This window comes from Ambystoma mexicanum, chromosome 9, assembly GCF_040938575.1.
Source record: "Ambystoma mexicanum isolate Mex_15411 chromosome 9, UKY_AmexF1_1, whole genome shotgun sequence".
NCBI lineage: Eukaryota > Metazoa > Chordata > Amphibia > Caudata > Ambystomatidae > Ambystoma > Ambystoma mexicanum.
In genome coordinates this window covers 374,376,057-374,390,160 of record NC_090931.1, presented here as the reverse complement: position 1 = coordinate 374,390,160, position 14,104 = coordinate 374,376,057, and the positions used below count along the sequence as shown (strand labels likewise).

The 14,104-nt window shown below is 43.8% G+C and overlaps 1 protein-coding gene across 2 annotated transcripts in view; it reads right to left on the bottom strand.

The window, feature by feature from the left end:
* Positions 1-14,104, bottom strand: part of MTMR4 (myotubularin related protein 4) — a 1,314,188-nt gene that overhangs the window by 574,377 nt on the left and 725,707 nt on the right. For both annotated transcript variants that reach the window (XM_069614837.1, XM_069614836.1), the window contains one exon: positions 7,298-7,493. In XM_069614837.1, coding sequence (XP_069470938.1) covers positions 7,298-7,493 — 196 coding nt within the window. The remainder of the gene's footprint in view (positions 1-7,297; positions 7,494-14,104) is intronic.

The following is a 14,104-nucleotide window of genomic DNA, read 5'->3' as shown; positions in this document are numbered from 1 at the left end:
GTCTGGACGTTGTGAGGAAGCGTCCGGACCATTAGTTAAGTGTGCACTCTGAAATGTATTATTGGTGCTCCTTGCTACTTTGAACATGTTAGGATGCTACTGGCTGCATTCCCCAGTCACATTGCTTTCTCCACAAGGGGAAGGCGCCGTTCTATGTAACGTGGCTTGTGTCTACCAATAATTGGGGCATTGTGTTGTCTCAGTGCCATTGCTTGCTATATGTATTGATGTTTTGATGTCGCTTTAAGTCATGCTTTGCAAGTCATTGTCACTAACATTCAAAAGGTCATGTATAGTGCTCAATGTGTTTTGTGAAAAATATATTATGTTCTTCTAGGTTATGAGGGGAGAGTCGGGTTAGGTTTCCAGGGTATTACAGTATCAAGTCAGGAATCTTGTGTGCTTTTGCTGTTTATGTATTGTCGTCTTCCCTTCCTTACCTTTATTAGGCCATCCCTTTTCCCTAACTACTTCTTCCCCCCCATTGGCTGCCAGGTGGCTACGTGTACTTCAAAAATCCAGGCACCCGTGCCATCCACGGCGGGAGGGTCGATCCATTCGGCTTCTGTGATTCGGGAGAGGGGATTGATATCCTCCTCCCTTAGTTCTATTGTGACAAAAGCAAAGAATGACCAAGAACCTACTACATCAACTGAAGTCAGACAAACCCCCTTGCAACTAAATACCTCTGAATTGGACTTGATCAACATGATGAATATGACAACACATGATGAAGATCTGGAAGAGCAGGACTATGAAGATCGGTGTCTCCAACAAACAGTAATTTCGAAGTCACCAAACCAACCTTGAGTGACACTGAATCAGAATCGCTGGGTCGTGATGGAAAACTAATCCTCACAGATTAGTTAATGACCGTATCAGAAAAAAGACGAAATAGACGCCAAATTACACCAAGAGTCTTGTCACAGAGACGAGGTGGCAAAAAAAATCACAGAATGTCTAGCAAACTATTTCAACGAAACCCGTCACTGCAACATAGCACTGCAACATAGCACTGCCAATTTGAATAAGGCATTGGAAGTACACCGATACACCAAAGAGGACAGGAGCAACACGCAAAGGTCGGAAAAAAGAACAAGTGCAAATAATCAACTGTTAGTGGAACGAGTTACCAATGAATGATTTGATATTGAATTGTTTCAATGTTCTACGCTTGCTCCATGTCCCAATGCTGCGTGCAATAAAATCAGATGATATCGCAGTAGGAGAGTTTAGCGATGAACAACGTGATCGCGTGCTGCTGCATATTCAATCCAGAATAATCCAGGATCTTTTACTCAACGTGTCACCTTTCTTACTACCATTGGGTTTTCATATTGACTTAAAGCAAGACTCATGAAGTTGGCTGGCCGAGCCCCTAGTCACTGAAAATAAAAGATCATGCCAACCTTAATTGCAGCTTGAAATAACAGGGGGTTTGTCCATCTATTCGCAAAGGACGAGTGTAATTTGAAAGGTTTTGATATCTTGTGCCTGCAGGAGATGTGGACAACTATAACTCCAACTACAGATGGATTTAGTACCCATATAAATCCTGCAACAAAAGGCCAAAAAGGACGGCCCATGGCAGGCCTGCTGACATTCATAACGAATGGGACAAATTTACAATTGAAAGAAGTACAAAACCCAAATCAGTACATTGAAATACTGGTCTTGCAACCAGCCAAAAATAAATTCAAGAGTAATAGCTCAATCGATTGGAATAATGCATCTATACTGGCAACATAAAATCACTGGCTCAGCTAAATTTGTGGATCATATAACATCTTTGATCAACGATTTCAATGTCGCAATGGGAGATCCAAACATCATCCTATGTGGCGACTTGAATATCAATTGCCTAGGCTCATGCCCCGGAGTAGGCAGAGCATCTAGCAGTACATCATTCGAAAAAGTCAAAATATCAAATGTGTGGCTTTGGCAAATGGAAGAGTGAAACATTAGTATGCTGAATGGGGAGACCAGAGGGGACATTCCGGGGGACCGTAACATGGCGAAGAGGGCAAGAAAAATCTACGCTGGAATACATATTTGTGTCAGAAAATATAAAAAAGTCATACCGCTCATGGTAATCCCCATGAACAACAGCGATCAGGATCCAGTATTGTATTGTTTATTTATTTATAGAGCGCATCTGGCCGTTAAGCAACTGGGCGCGTGCAGAAAATAAATCTTGGGTTACAGGTACATGAGTATGTTACATTTCTTAAGTTACAGGATCATAAATTACAGGTTCATACATCAAACAGTTCTTACTTACAAAAGAGATATGTTACATATATCAAAATCTTAATGTGTTGCACTGCCGGATGATTTACAATAAGGATAAGTTGCAGTTGCAGTTGCAGTGTTTACAGTAAATGTACATAGTATTTGGGGCATTTAGCAGTCGTTCGCTTTAAGCTAGAGTTTAGCGTTGGCTTTGAACACATGGAAGGAGGGGGTGGCTCTAAGTGCATCTGGGATGGAGTTCCATAGCTGCGCTGCTAGAACCGGGAAGCTGGCCCCACCGGTTCTTTTCAGTTTGAAGTTGGGGACTTTGATGCTGTTTGAAAGGGCCTTTCTGATGGGGCGTTCAGAGGTGTGCTTTGTGAATTTTTCTGTCAGGTATACAAGAGCTTTGTTGATCAGACAATTGTGTGTAATGTTCAGAGTTTTGAATTTGATACAGTCATTGATGGCCAGCCAGTTGACGGCTCTTCTATGGGTAGATGTGTTGTCCTTTGGGGATACCTAGGGCTGTTCTGAGGGCATTGTTCTATAGGGTTTGGAGTTTGTTAATATTATGTTTACTGGTGCCTAAGAACAGTGCATTGCAGTAGTCTTATTTGGAGGATGAGGACTTGCGCTATGGTGGTGCAGCTGTCTGTGGAAAGGTATGGTTTGCAGGCATGGATGAGTTTGCAGGTATAACTGGTTGCTGAGGCTGTAGCATTTACTTGCTTGTCGAGGGTGAGAGCAGAGTCTAAGTAGAAACCTAAGGTTTTAACTTCCTTAGCTACCTTGATTTTAATGCCATCGATCGTAATGGAATTGTAAAGCTGGGGTAGTTTGTTCAGTTTATTGGTGGAGCCAATGATTAAGAGCTCAGTCTTATCGTCGTTAAGGCATAGGCCATGTGTGGCCATCCAGGTTTGGATGATTTGGTAAATTTTGTTTACGAGTCTGGTGTCTTTTTCATAATCCCCTTTTGATTGGGATCTGGATCTGGGTATCACCGGCGTAGTTGGTATATGAGACCCCTAGTTTGTCCAATATATCAAAGAGAGGCTTTGTAAATATATTGTATAATGTGGGGGAAACACATGACCCTTGAGGGACTCCGTAAGTGATGGGGACTGGATCCGCTGCTGATGAGGGTGAGAAGACCCTTATGGTTCTCTGGTCCAGGAATGAGTTTATCCATGCCGTGGCTTTTGTAGAGAAGTTGGCTGCCGATTTAAGGTGATTGCACAGCACCTTGTGATCTACCAGGTCGAAGGCAGCTGATAGGTCTAGGAGTAGGAGAATAGATACATCTCCTCTGTCTTTGCGCTCGTCTAGCTGGTTTTTAAGATCAAGGAGAGCCGTTTCGGTTCCATGCCTTGGCCTAAATCCTGATTGTCTTGTCCCCGATAGATTGTTGCTCTCCAGATAATCTTGGATCTGAGGGTATGCAGCTTTATCTAAGATTTTAAGGAGGAACGGGACAGTTGTTATGGGCCTATAGTTCGTTGGGATGTTAGGGTCCAAATTGACTTTTTTTTAATAGAGGTAGTATCCATGCGTCTTTAAGGTTTGTTGGCACAGTGCATGATCTAAATGAGGAGTTAATGAATGAAGTGACGAAGGGGGCTAGTTCATGTGCAGCCTCTTTAATAATTGGGGCTGGACAGGTGTCCCCAGGGCATCGGGACGGTTTCAAGGACAGGATGATGTTCTTAGTTTGTACAGTAGAGATGGCTCTAAAGCTAAATTGGTTAGGGGGTTTAGTTTGGTTGGTGGCAAGTTCCTGGAGGATAGTTTCTTGCGTAGAGAGGGCAATGTTGTGAAGGGCGGATTTTTTGGCTCGTATTTTGTCTTGTAGCATTAGGATTTTGTTGCATAGGGCTTTTTGAATGTTAGTGCACCATACTTAGTAGAACTAAGATGTCAGCTCCTAGAGAACTCAAAACAAAGTTATTGGAGGGAACGAGTCTTGGTAGAGCATGGCAGAAATAGGTTTCGCTTACACCATGAGAACGTTTTCATGGTGACAAAAAAATACCAACTGGCAATTGAAAATCAAGCAGTAGCAGCCGAATACAAATCCTTTCCCTCTGAATATAAAGAAGTACAGCAAGGACATCAAAGGTCTGGCTTTAAACTAAGACACTCCTTTGAAACAGAGATATAATCACAGAAGAGAGTGTTGCAAAAAATGATCATGCTCACTGCTAGTATGCTGATGCTGGAAAGAGCTGCAAAGTGGGGGAAAAAACAAGAATGGCTCATTTCACACAATAGTATCATACAATAACGTGACACAGAAACTTTGATGCAGACACTTTCAACTAAAAACACAAGAGCTTTCTGGCAGATATTGAACCACACAAACAACCCTCAAAAAGCCCTATAAAGCAATCTAGTACCAGAAGCGGAGTGGGTGTGACATTACGACAAACTATATGAAAAAAGGGAAAAACCCTGGATCCAGGACTGCCCCAGCAGAGCAATTGGACAATTCACTTTGATAGAGACGACAACCTCTTGTTGGTTGAAAAGGCTTTCAGCTCCAGAGCCCCAGGCCCTGATGGCTTGAGCAATTGTATGCTGAAAGCAGCCCCAGAAGATTGGGATGACTTCTGCGTGACCTTATTTACCCAGATATACAGTTGCGCAAAACAGCAATCGTGGCACCGATATTTAAGAAAGGAGAAAGGACAAGTCAGAAGAATTATCGTCTTAAGCCCTGCTGGAAGTATTGGGAAAAGGTTTTGCTTCACTGATATTGATGCGATTGAGAGATTGGGTGCGAGAGTTACAAAACTATGATTGTCGACAGACAGGCTTTGTCAAGGAAGTAGGTTGCAAACTCAATCTGTTGCTGCTTTAATTGCAAAACAATTAAGGATGGGACTAAAGTCTATCTAGCATTCATAGATTTGGCCCAGGCCTTTGATAGTATAGACAGAGTTATTATGGACTAAACTATTGAGATGGAACTGTCCGGCGAGCCTTCTCTTGACCATCAATGCCTTGCACACTCAAACCATAGTCAAAATACATCTAAACCAAACTGCCCTCCTGTCAAAGCTAATCAATATGTATAGAGGCATTAAACTGGGATGCCGTTTAGCATCCTTGTTGTTCAACTTATTCAGATCAGACTTAACAGAGGCGATGGAGAAGTCAGATTCATTTCCACCAAAAATCAATGGCAAATTAGGTTGGATGCTTTACGCTGATGATTTAGTCATTTTGGATCAAACTCCCATCAGCTTACAATTAAAATTAAACATACTCCAAGCCTATGTGGAGAGCAATGCATGTGTACGATTGCTAGTTTGATTATGTTGACAATATTGACCCTGGTTGAGATGTATGTCGGGCCACAGCAGGGGTTCAACAAATGCCATCACACAAGTCTAGAAGAGCGCAAATAAGCACTTGTTGAAATTTGAAGACGAAGTAAGGCTGCTATCTTGTCTTTAATATCTTATTTTACAAAGTCTGCCATGATTAAGGGTGCTTCCTGTTTTATGCAATCCATCTGATAGCTAAACGTGAAAAGAGATAATTATAACTTGTATTTACTGTGCTATACCTAGTGCGGATGTTCTTAAGAGCTGTGGTTTATTTTTTTTAAGCTGCTTATTATTTCTTTTTGATTTCTCTTTGTATATGTTGTATTGATGTCGTCTATCTCTTATGTGTAAGTAAGCATATGTTGAATTCTTTTCATCTTTTAGGTGGACACAATTGTGTTAGTTTTTATAAATAAATACACAATAAAAAAATTAAAAATCATGCAAAATCTAAAAGGAAAGAAAAAGAAGGCATTTCGGTGGTGCTTGGAAAAAGACTTGTTGAATCGAGTATAGACCACAAGATATTTTGGCATGTGCCTCAATTTGAGTGCAAATGATGCTCCCTGGGCTGCCACTATGAATTCCAACACAAACAACCTTACGGCCCAGGGTAACGAAATACACACATGATTTGGCAAATTTTAGTTGGTCCTGTTTATAACATTCTATACACGGAAAGTAGTTCCCATCTTAATTTATGGGGCTGAATGTGCATTGAGCTGTTCTTGGGAACTCAGGACAATGCAGAAAAGCAAATTTTGGAGAAAAATCTTACATCTACCAAGATCGGTGCCCACAGTCATTAGTGGGTACGAACTAGCACTGCTCTAAATGAATGCAAGAGCGACATTGAGATCTTTATCCTTGTACAGGAAACTCATTATGGATCAGACTCCCACGCAGTTTGCAATAATTCAAACGACAAACATAGCGATTAATTCATCCTAAAGTAGTGGGCCGACCAGTCCAATAAAACCGTAGAAGGCATTGGATTATCCATGCTAGCATTAAGATCAAATCCTGATGCAGTCAAGAAAAACCTGTGGAATCAAAATTTGACTAAGACCACTGAACAAAAACAAAAGTACAAAATTCAGAGCCATGGACAATAAAATAAAACACAGAATTATGTGGAAGGTGATTAATAACCAACATGAATTTGAACACCTTGTTGGAAACATTCTCCATAATAAATATGTATGCTTTCGTGAACCTTTTTACAAAAATATGTTTTGTTTTTAAAAGAAATACACAAGTGTAAACATGATTTTCCAGCACGGGTATACGTACCAGTTAAATAATGCTTTTATAACATCTACGCAAGAACAAAGGGGACCAGCTACCCACCGATCAGCCGCTCAGGAAGGAATTTCAGAAGAATATGAATATGGGGGAAAGATTGTAGAATGCAGTTAATGTGGAACGCCTATATACACCCCTTGAGAATGAAATTAATCAAAAAAGACAATATAATGGACCACCATTTTATTTTTTAGAAGAAGAGGCAGACAATTGGTTAGATTAACATTTCACAACATAAGATGGGTCTGTTTGAAAAACCTTCCTACATTGGACAAAGACAAGATCCAACCCATGGAAACTCTGATGCACCCATGAATATTAATTGGCAACAGAAGATGCAACCCGCAGAGCCCACTTAACCTTTTATAGGGGAGAAGGAGATAATATAACCTGCATAAAAACAATAGTCCGAAAAGGCACTTTACCTCTAGTGTGCGGTAGTAAGGATCCACAAGAATCTTTGCCAGAGATACAATCTGTGGGGTTCTGTCCCAGCCATCTGAGCAATGAACCAGCACAGGACGCCCCTCATGATCCACAGCATTTGACACTAGTGTTGCAGCTTTTAACATGATAGACAGGTGTTGCAACCACTTGGTACTTTCCAACGCTGAAAGCCAACTAAAAAAAAAGCAAAGAAAAAGACAGAATAATGAAAAATGAATTAAGTACAGCATAATCTACCAAAGTGTGTGAAGACAGAACACCACATTACTTATATGGGGGGGAATGTTCTTTCTAATGGATGACCCCTCCAACAGATTCCTCTCCCTCAGATATATTTCCGCTAACATCGGTAACTTTTTCAGCGAGTAGGAGGTGTTGTGTGCCTTTGAGTCGACCAAGTCCGGTAGTCCATTACTCTACTCCAGAAATGCCGACAATCACGGTGCAAATAGGGCACATATCACTCTGTATTCTCAGTTCCACCCCCTTTTTTCTGTGCTCTGCAGCTGATTTTTTTGTTTTGTTTCTCTCTCTAGATGTAGCAGACCACACCACTCTCTTGTTGCGGGAATGGCTGGGAGGGCGATGAAAAATCTGTGGGAGGCGCCAAACATCAGAAAGAATATTAGCCTGGGTAATTAGCTCTTTTTATAGTGTGCATACTCCCACAGATTCCTTCTCTTGAGACAGACTCTCACAGTAGTATTAAGAAACCAGAGGTGGATAGAGAGCGAAGAAACATCACAAACGAAATCACTTTGGAGGACCACACTACCAAATCAAACATCCTGCAAATCCAGGGCATCCAGCAAATCCATTGCATCCGGTCAGTAATTTTGGGATATAGTATGCATAAAGGCCCAAATAGCTGACTGACTAATGTCCACGACAGGACACCTTTTAAAAACCGATAAGGCTTCTACATTGTTGGAATGTGCCCTTAATCCCCATTAAACCTCTTTCCGAGCCATCACATAACATTCAGAGAAGCAAAGCATTATCCACCTAGATAATTACTGCTTAGATACGACTACACTCTTTTTAGGGTCCGTATGAGCTATTAACAGTTAGTCCCCTTTTCTTAACTCCCTGGATCTGGCAATACAAACTCAATGCCCTCTTCATTCTAATCGAAGTAATCTTTCTTCATCCTTAGAGAGGTGCAAAGGTGGCTAGAAGAGAGGTAGGTTTCATTTTGGACTGAGGTGAATTTCCAAAATCACTTCAGGCAAAAAGGAGGGTCTGACCCTCCGCTTTTGACCAAAAGAAAGCAAGATACAGTGGCTTCAACAAAAGGGTGTGTATCCTGCTTACCCTCTTGGCTGTTACTGCCACCAGAAAAGTTTTCAAAGTTAGCAGTCTGAGTGGACAAGAAAGCATCATCTCAAAGGGTCCCCCATTAGAATTTAGGCACTAAGTTAAAATCTCTGGCGATACGTCAAACTGCCTCGGTTATAACATATTAACTAAGCAGCAGATAAATTGAACAAACAGGAATTCCATACTACGAGGCCTACTCAGGCATCCTTTTGAACACTGAAATTGCTGGCAGATAACAGTTTACTGTTCCTATCATTAAGCCACTTTATGCGAGCAGCAAAAGAAATTGCAGGACAGTGGATGTTGAACAAGCAATAGGATCCAGACCTCTCCCTCCACAACAGACCATACTTTTTCCAGCAGCAGCTGGAATTGTGTTTAGTTGCCGGTATAAATGCAGAGAAGAGAACCTCCATAAACTCTTTGGACAGGTCCCAATCCCTGTACCTCAGCCTCTCACAAGCCAGGTACAGAGGTTCACTGTGCTAAGATTGTGATGGAGATCTGTCTGGACAGACAAGAATATTTACTCTTGTGAGCAAGGCAGATGGCCATCTCGATTACCAGATTCATGGTGGTCTTCTAATTCCTGAGCTCCATGAGAACCTGCGGGATGACGGGAATTGTTGGGAATGCGAAGAAGTGATCAAAATTTAAGTTTACCAAGAACGCACCCACCACTGCCCCTCTCGGGAAATTCGCTGTAGGGGAACTGCTTGCACTTTCTGTTGACAGAGGGGGCGGACGGACACACTTGAGGGGCTCCCCAAAGTTATAAGATTCCCAAGGAACCCCAGCACAGTTCCTACTCATGTGAGACAGAAGTGCCTGTTCAGAGTTTGCGCCACCACATTCTCCTTACTAGCAAGATGGGCAGCTACCAAGGAGATATGGTTCTGCAAAGCTCCATTGCTTCCATGCAAAGGGGTAGTGACCCTGCAACCACTGTTCTTGTTGAGGTAGTGCATGCCCACTGTGTTGTCCATCAGTATCAGGAAACATTTCCCCTTAAAGAAAGGGAAGAAAGCCTTCAGGGAAAACCTAGTTGCTCGCAGAGCCAACAGGTTCATGTGTAACCTGGACTTTGCAAAGTACCACGTCCCTTTCACACCTCAGGATCCCTCAGGGGTTGTCCCAGCCTTTCAAGGAAGCATCAGCCCCAACAGTCTTCTGCAGCCACAGTGGCCAGAACGGTTCCAGTGACATAAAATTGTCCGTAACGACCTACCATGACTGTTCCTGGGCTACTTGAGTTGATATTCTGAGCTGATGCCAGATGTCTCCAGAGAACTAAGACCACTGCGATCAGATCGACAACTGAGGCAATCTCATTCGAAAGCCAGGCCTGCAGCACCAGGAAAATGCAGGATGCCATCAGACCCAGAAGACACAAACTATAGGGCTGGCAGGCACTCAGAAGTGATGGATCATCTGCAAGATATTCTGACTCCTGTCCTCGGTAGGAAAAGATTCTCGGTCGAGAATCCAAAATTGTGTCAACACAAAGGATCATCTGAGAAGGTGTAGTATGGGACTTACTGAAGTTGATGGAGAAGTTCAAACTCTGCGTGAGGTAGCATCTGCGGTGTACACGGGAAACTGCTTCCTCCTGGGACTTGGGCTTGATGAGCCAGTACTTAAGGTAGGGGAAGACATTGATCTTTTTCCTCCAGAGTCCCGATAGCACAACAGACATGTGCTTGGTATAGATCCTCAGTATGAAGGTCAGCCCAAAATAGAGCATGCAAAACTGGAAATGTGACTCAATCACAAACTTAAGGAATCTCGGGTGTTTTTGATGGAAGGGCACATGGAACTAAGTGCCCTGGAAGTCTATGGCTACCATCTAGTCTTGGATCTCTAAGACCTGAAGAACATGGGCTAGCATCGCCATCTTGACTTTGTTCTTTCAAAAACCTGTTGCAGCGCCTTATGTCCAAGATGGAATGCAAACGCCATTCTTTTTTAGAAACGCCCCTGTTCCTTCTCTGGAATCAGTTTTATTGCTGCCTTTGAAAGCAGAACCTCACCTTTTCATTTGGACCAGATCCGAGGGTGAAACTCTCAGCAGTGGAGAAAGATCTGGGGTCTGCCAAATAAATGGGAGGCAATACTGGAGAGAAATCATCTCTAGGACCCAAGCGTCCGAATTAATGCCTTCCTCTAAGCACTCAAAAACACAAGACCCACCCCCCTCAGTTTCTGTGATGCAGGACTTGATGGCAATAAAGTACTCGGGAACAGACCTCGAGGCAAATCTAACCTCTTCCGACTTAAGGTACTCGTCAACGAACATCAAATTACTGTAGCCGTCCCCATAGCCCTGCCTATACAATCTGCTGTGTTCAGTCAAGTTTACAGCGTTTCACACAATGCCTTTCTATTGTTCTTTACCAGTTCCTTGAACCAGTCTCGGGTCATGACTTTGGGAAGGTGGCTAGCCGCTTCTGACACCACCTTCCAGAGTCAGTGTGAAAACCTTGCTAATGCAAACAAAGTATTAACAGGTACCGGTCCTGAAGGCTTTCTTTCCAAAGGGGTCTAATTCTTTACACACCGTCCTAGCACGCTTTGCATCCAATGTCCCAGTAAGTGCCGAGGCAGGGACTGCCAATCCTGAGCATCTTAATGAGCACCTAAAGCTCTCCCACTCCTCGGCAGACGAAGCTGCCATAGGTAATCAAAGCCTTTTCAAGAAGTCCAAAAGACTCGCCTTTACTCTCGTCACGTGCAGAACGGTGCTTCCTTTTCTTTTTATTAACCGAGGATATTGTTTTCCTACCTTCCCTCTTCAGAAGGTTCTTGTTTGGGTGTGGGAAACTCCAACGTTCGGATCCTGGTGGGCGGTGTAGGGTGGCAGCGTATAGCCAATTTGACTGTGTGATCCTTGAGGCCCTGGTATAGGATGTGTGTTTGTGTGCGTGTTAGTAGAACATAATTATGACAAGGCTATAAAGAATAACTTAACTGTCAGCCCTAGTCCCTGCTGTGGGAAATACTGAAGTACTGCCATATTAGAGTGAGGCCTCGTCTGTCTCAGGGCGCGGTGGAAGAAGCAGCACAACATAATGGGACCTGAATCACTTTCCCATCCCATTCTGCAGCGAGAGAGCTGGACAAGGAGGCCTTAAGGCCTGAGAGATAAAAAAAAAAAAGAAATTGTATCGTGCTGCAGGCCTGCAAAACCAGAAAGGAATGTGAACAGCCGAGCAAAGGTAGAGCTGCGCCCGTGCCGAAGGGCAAACCTATGGGGGTTGGGGTAGAGGTCCTGAGCTGCCAAAACAACCCAACCCAGATTTCGGACAATAGCACCATCCAGAATAATGGTTGTCCGATTTGAACTGCCAGATGCCCACAAACAGAACACCTAAATCTTTCATAATTTGACTGATTAGTGTGGTCCTGGAGAGGCCTAGGTAGAGCTCCAGGGAGGGGCAATAGCCAATGGGGGCGGGGAAGGGCACAGAACATGATGTCCTGTGATGTGTACTACGTGGTGCAAGGGGTGATGCCAACAAATCCAGTACTGCATCGGGGAGGTGCCTGCGTGTCTGGGATCACAAGAAGTGCTACTTTATTCCAGAAGGCCAATTTGACCTCCTCAAAAGTACCCACTGAGCTCTTGTCAATGACCAGGTGCACATCATGTGATTTGGCCCATGGGGATGCAATCGTTCTCATATGCCTGCCAATCATGTAACTAGAACGCAGGGTGGTGGGGTAGAAGCCCACGTGTTGGGGGCTGAAATAGATTAGAAGGGGCCAATCGGTCAAAGCACTATATGGGACTGGTAGTATGTACATAAGGGGTAGTCAATGAAGGTGGGGACGGAATACCGTATACTGTTTGCGTGATTTCAAATGCTGTGCATGCTTTGAACTAACTTAGTACGCTCCATGGCAGTTGGTTTCTACGGCACCTCCTGTCACCTATTTCCTTTCTGTATACAAAATAAACCTGGTTATCCTTTCAAGAGGAGCACCAAGCTTTTTTCCCCCCGGAGGATGGTTTTTAAGGTGTCTGGTAGTCTGTCCTACAAATTTGGTGATCACAATGGTACCCAGACCGTCCGCAGTGACTGATGATTCCTGGCTGCACATCTGGAGGGGCCACACCCACCTGCAGCGACTAGTCCCCTTTGCGCAAGCTGGAGAGGTTTACAAGAGCTGTGTTGCCAGAATTCGTGTCTGTTCTTTGGAGCGGGCACTGCTCCCGGATTGTGCAGGCCGTTGATGGAACCTGTGATGCAGGAATTCAGGTGAGCACATAGATGTAAGTGTACCTTTTGCAGGGTGTGGGGGGGGGGGAAACGTGGGTGGTGGCAGAAGCGCGACTGTTGGTTGATGTGTAGGAGAGTGGTGATTCAGTGACTGAGTCATGGGTGTCTAGTAGAAAGACCACAAGCCTAGAACGGAGAAAGTTGCTTTCTGGCATGATTGTATCCCCGGGGCCTCTGCTGCTGCTCCCGGTGCAGCTCTCCTTTGTTCACGCCAACCATGTATGTGATTCGTGTTTGCAACTGCTGCACGGACGTGCCCGTTCTCTTGACTTCCTCCGGCAAGGTTCTCTCTTGTCCAGCCTGCATTTTGAGGGCAGATGCCATTTTATAAAGTCCTGCGCGCTTGTGGTTCAATCAAACAACTAGTCTGCCTATTCAGTTTGGGGTTTCTTTCAATCCGCATCAACTCCTTCCTTCATTTCCTTGCATCAATCCTTGAGGCTTTATGGAAGTTAAAGTCCATAAAGATCATGGGATTTCTAAATTGATGTTGTTAGAAAGATCGACAACAGAACCAGGAAATATTTTAGGTGTGTTATGTAAGTTTGAGGTATGAATGGAACTCTGTCTAGGGTGATTTAAAGAAAGGGGTTTCTGGATTCTCCAATAAGAATTAGCGGGGTGACAACAAGCAATCAAAAACGTGGGTATTGTAAGATCTTCAGTGGGAGGAGAGAATACTGCAGCTCATCCGATGAAGTCATCAACTCCCCCCAGCAGTCTCCTCCCATTTGATCCCCCCCTCATATTACCAACCCCAGGGTCAGGATCAGGTCTCGGCTACCATCCCCTGGCCACATGGGAGGAGATCATCGTCAGGTTATCACTGATGACTCCACCAGATTCATCCTATTGTGGATGAGCAATCCCCATGATGTAGGACTCTTGCAGTGTCGCACCAGTACAGATTAGGCTTAAACTGGGGGCGGTGTTGCCAGGATCAAAAAGTATCTGTTGTCCAAGGAAGCAGAGGTGGGAATAAATTACACTATCACGGCCCTTTCACATCAAGGCATTATCATGCAGTCTAATTCTCCCTGTAACACAGCTATATACCCCAATTGGAAAACAAAGGGATCTAGTTAGAGGATAATTCAGGATTTGTGCCCTCTATAGTACAGGCTGAGTATCCAGTTCTGCCCTACCCTGCAACCATATTATTCAACATACCTAACACAGCAACTC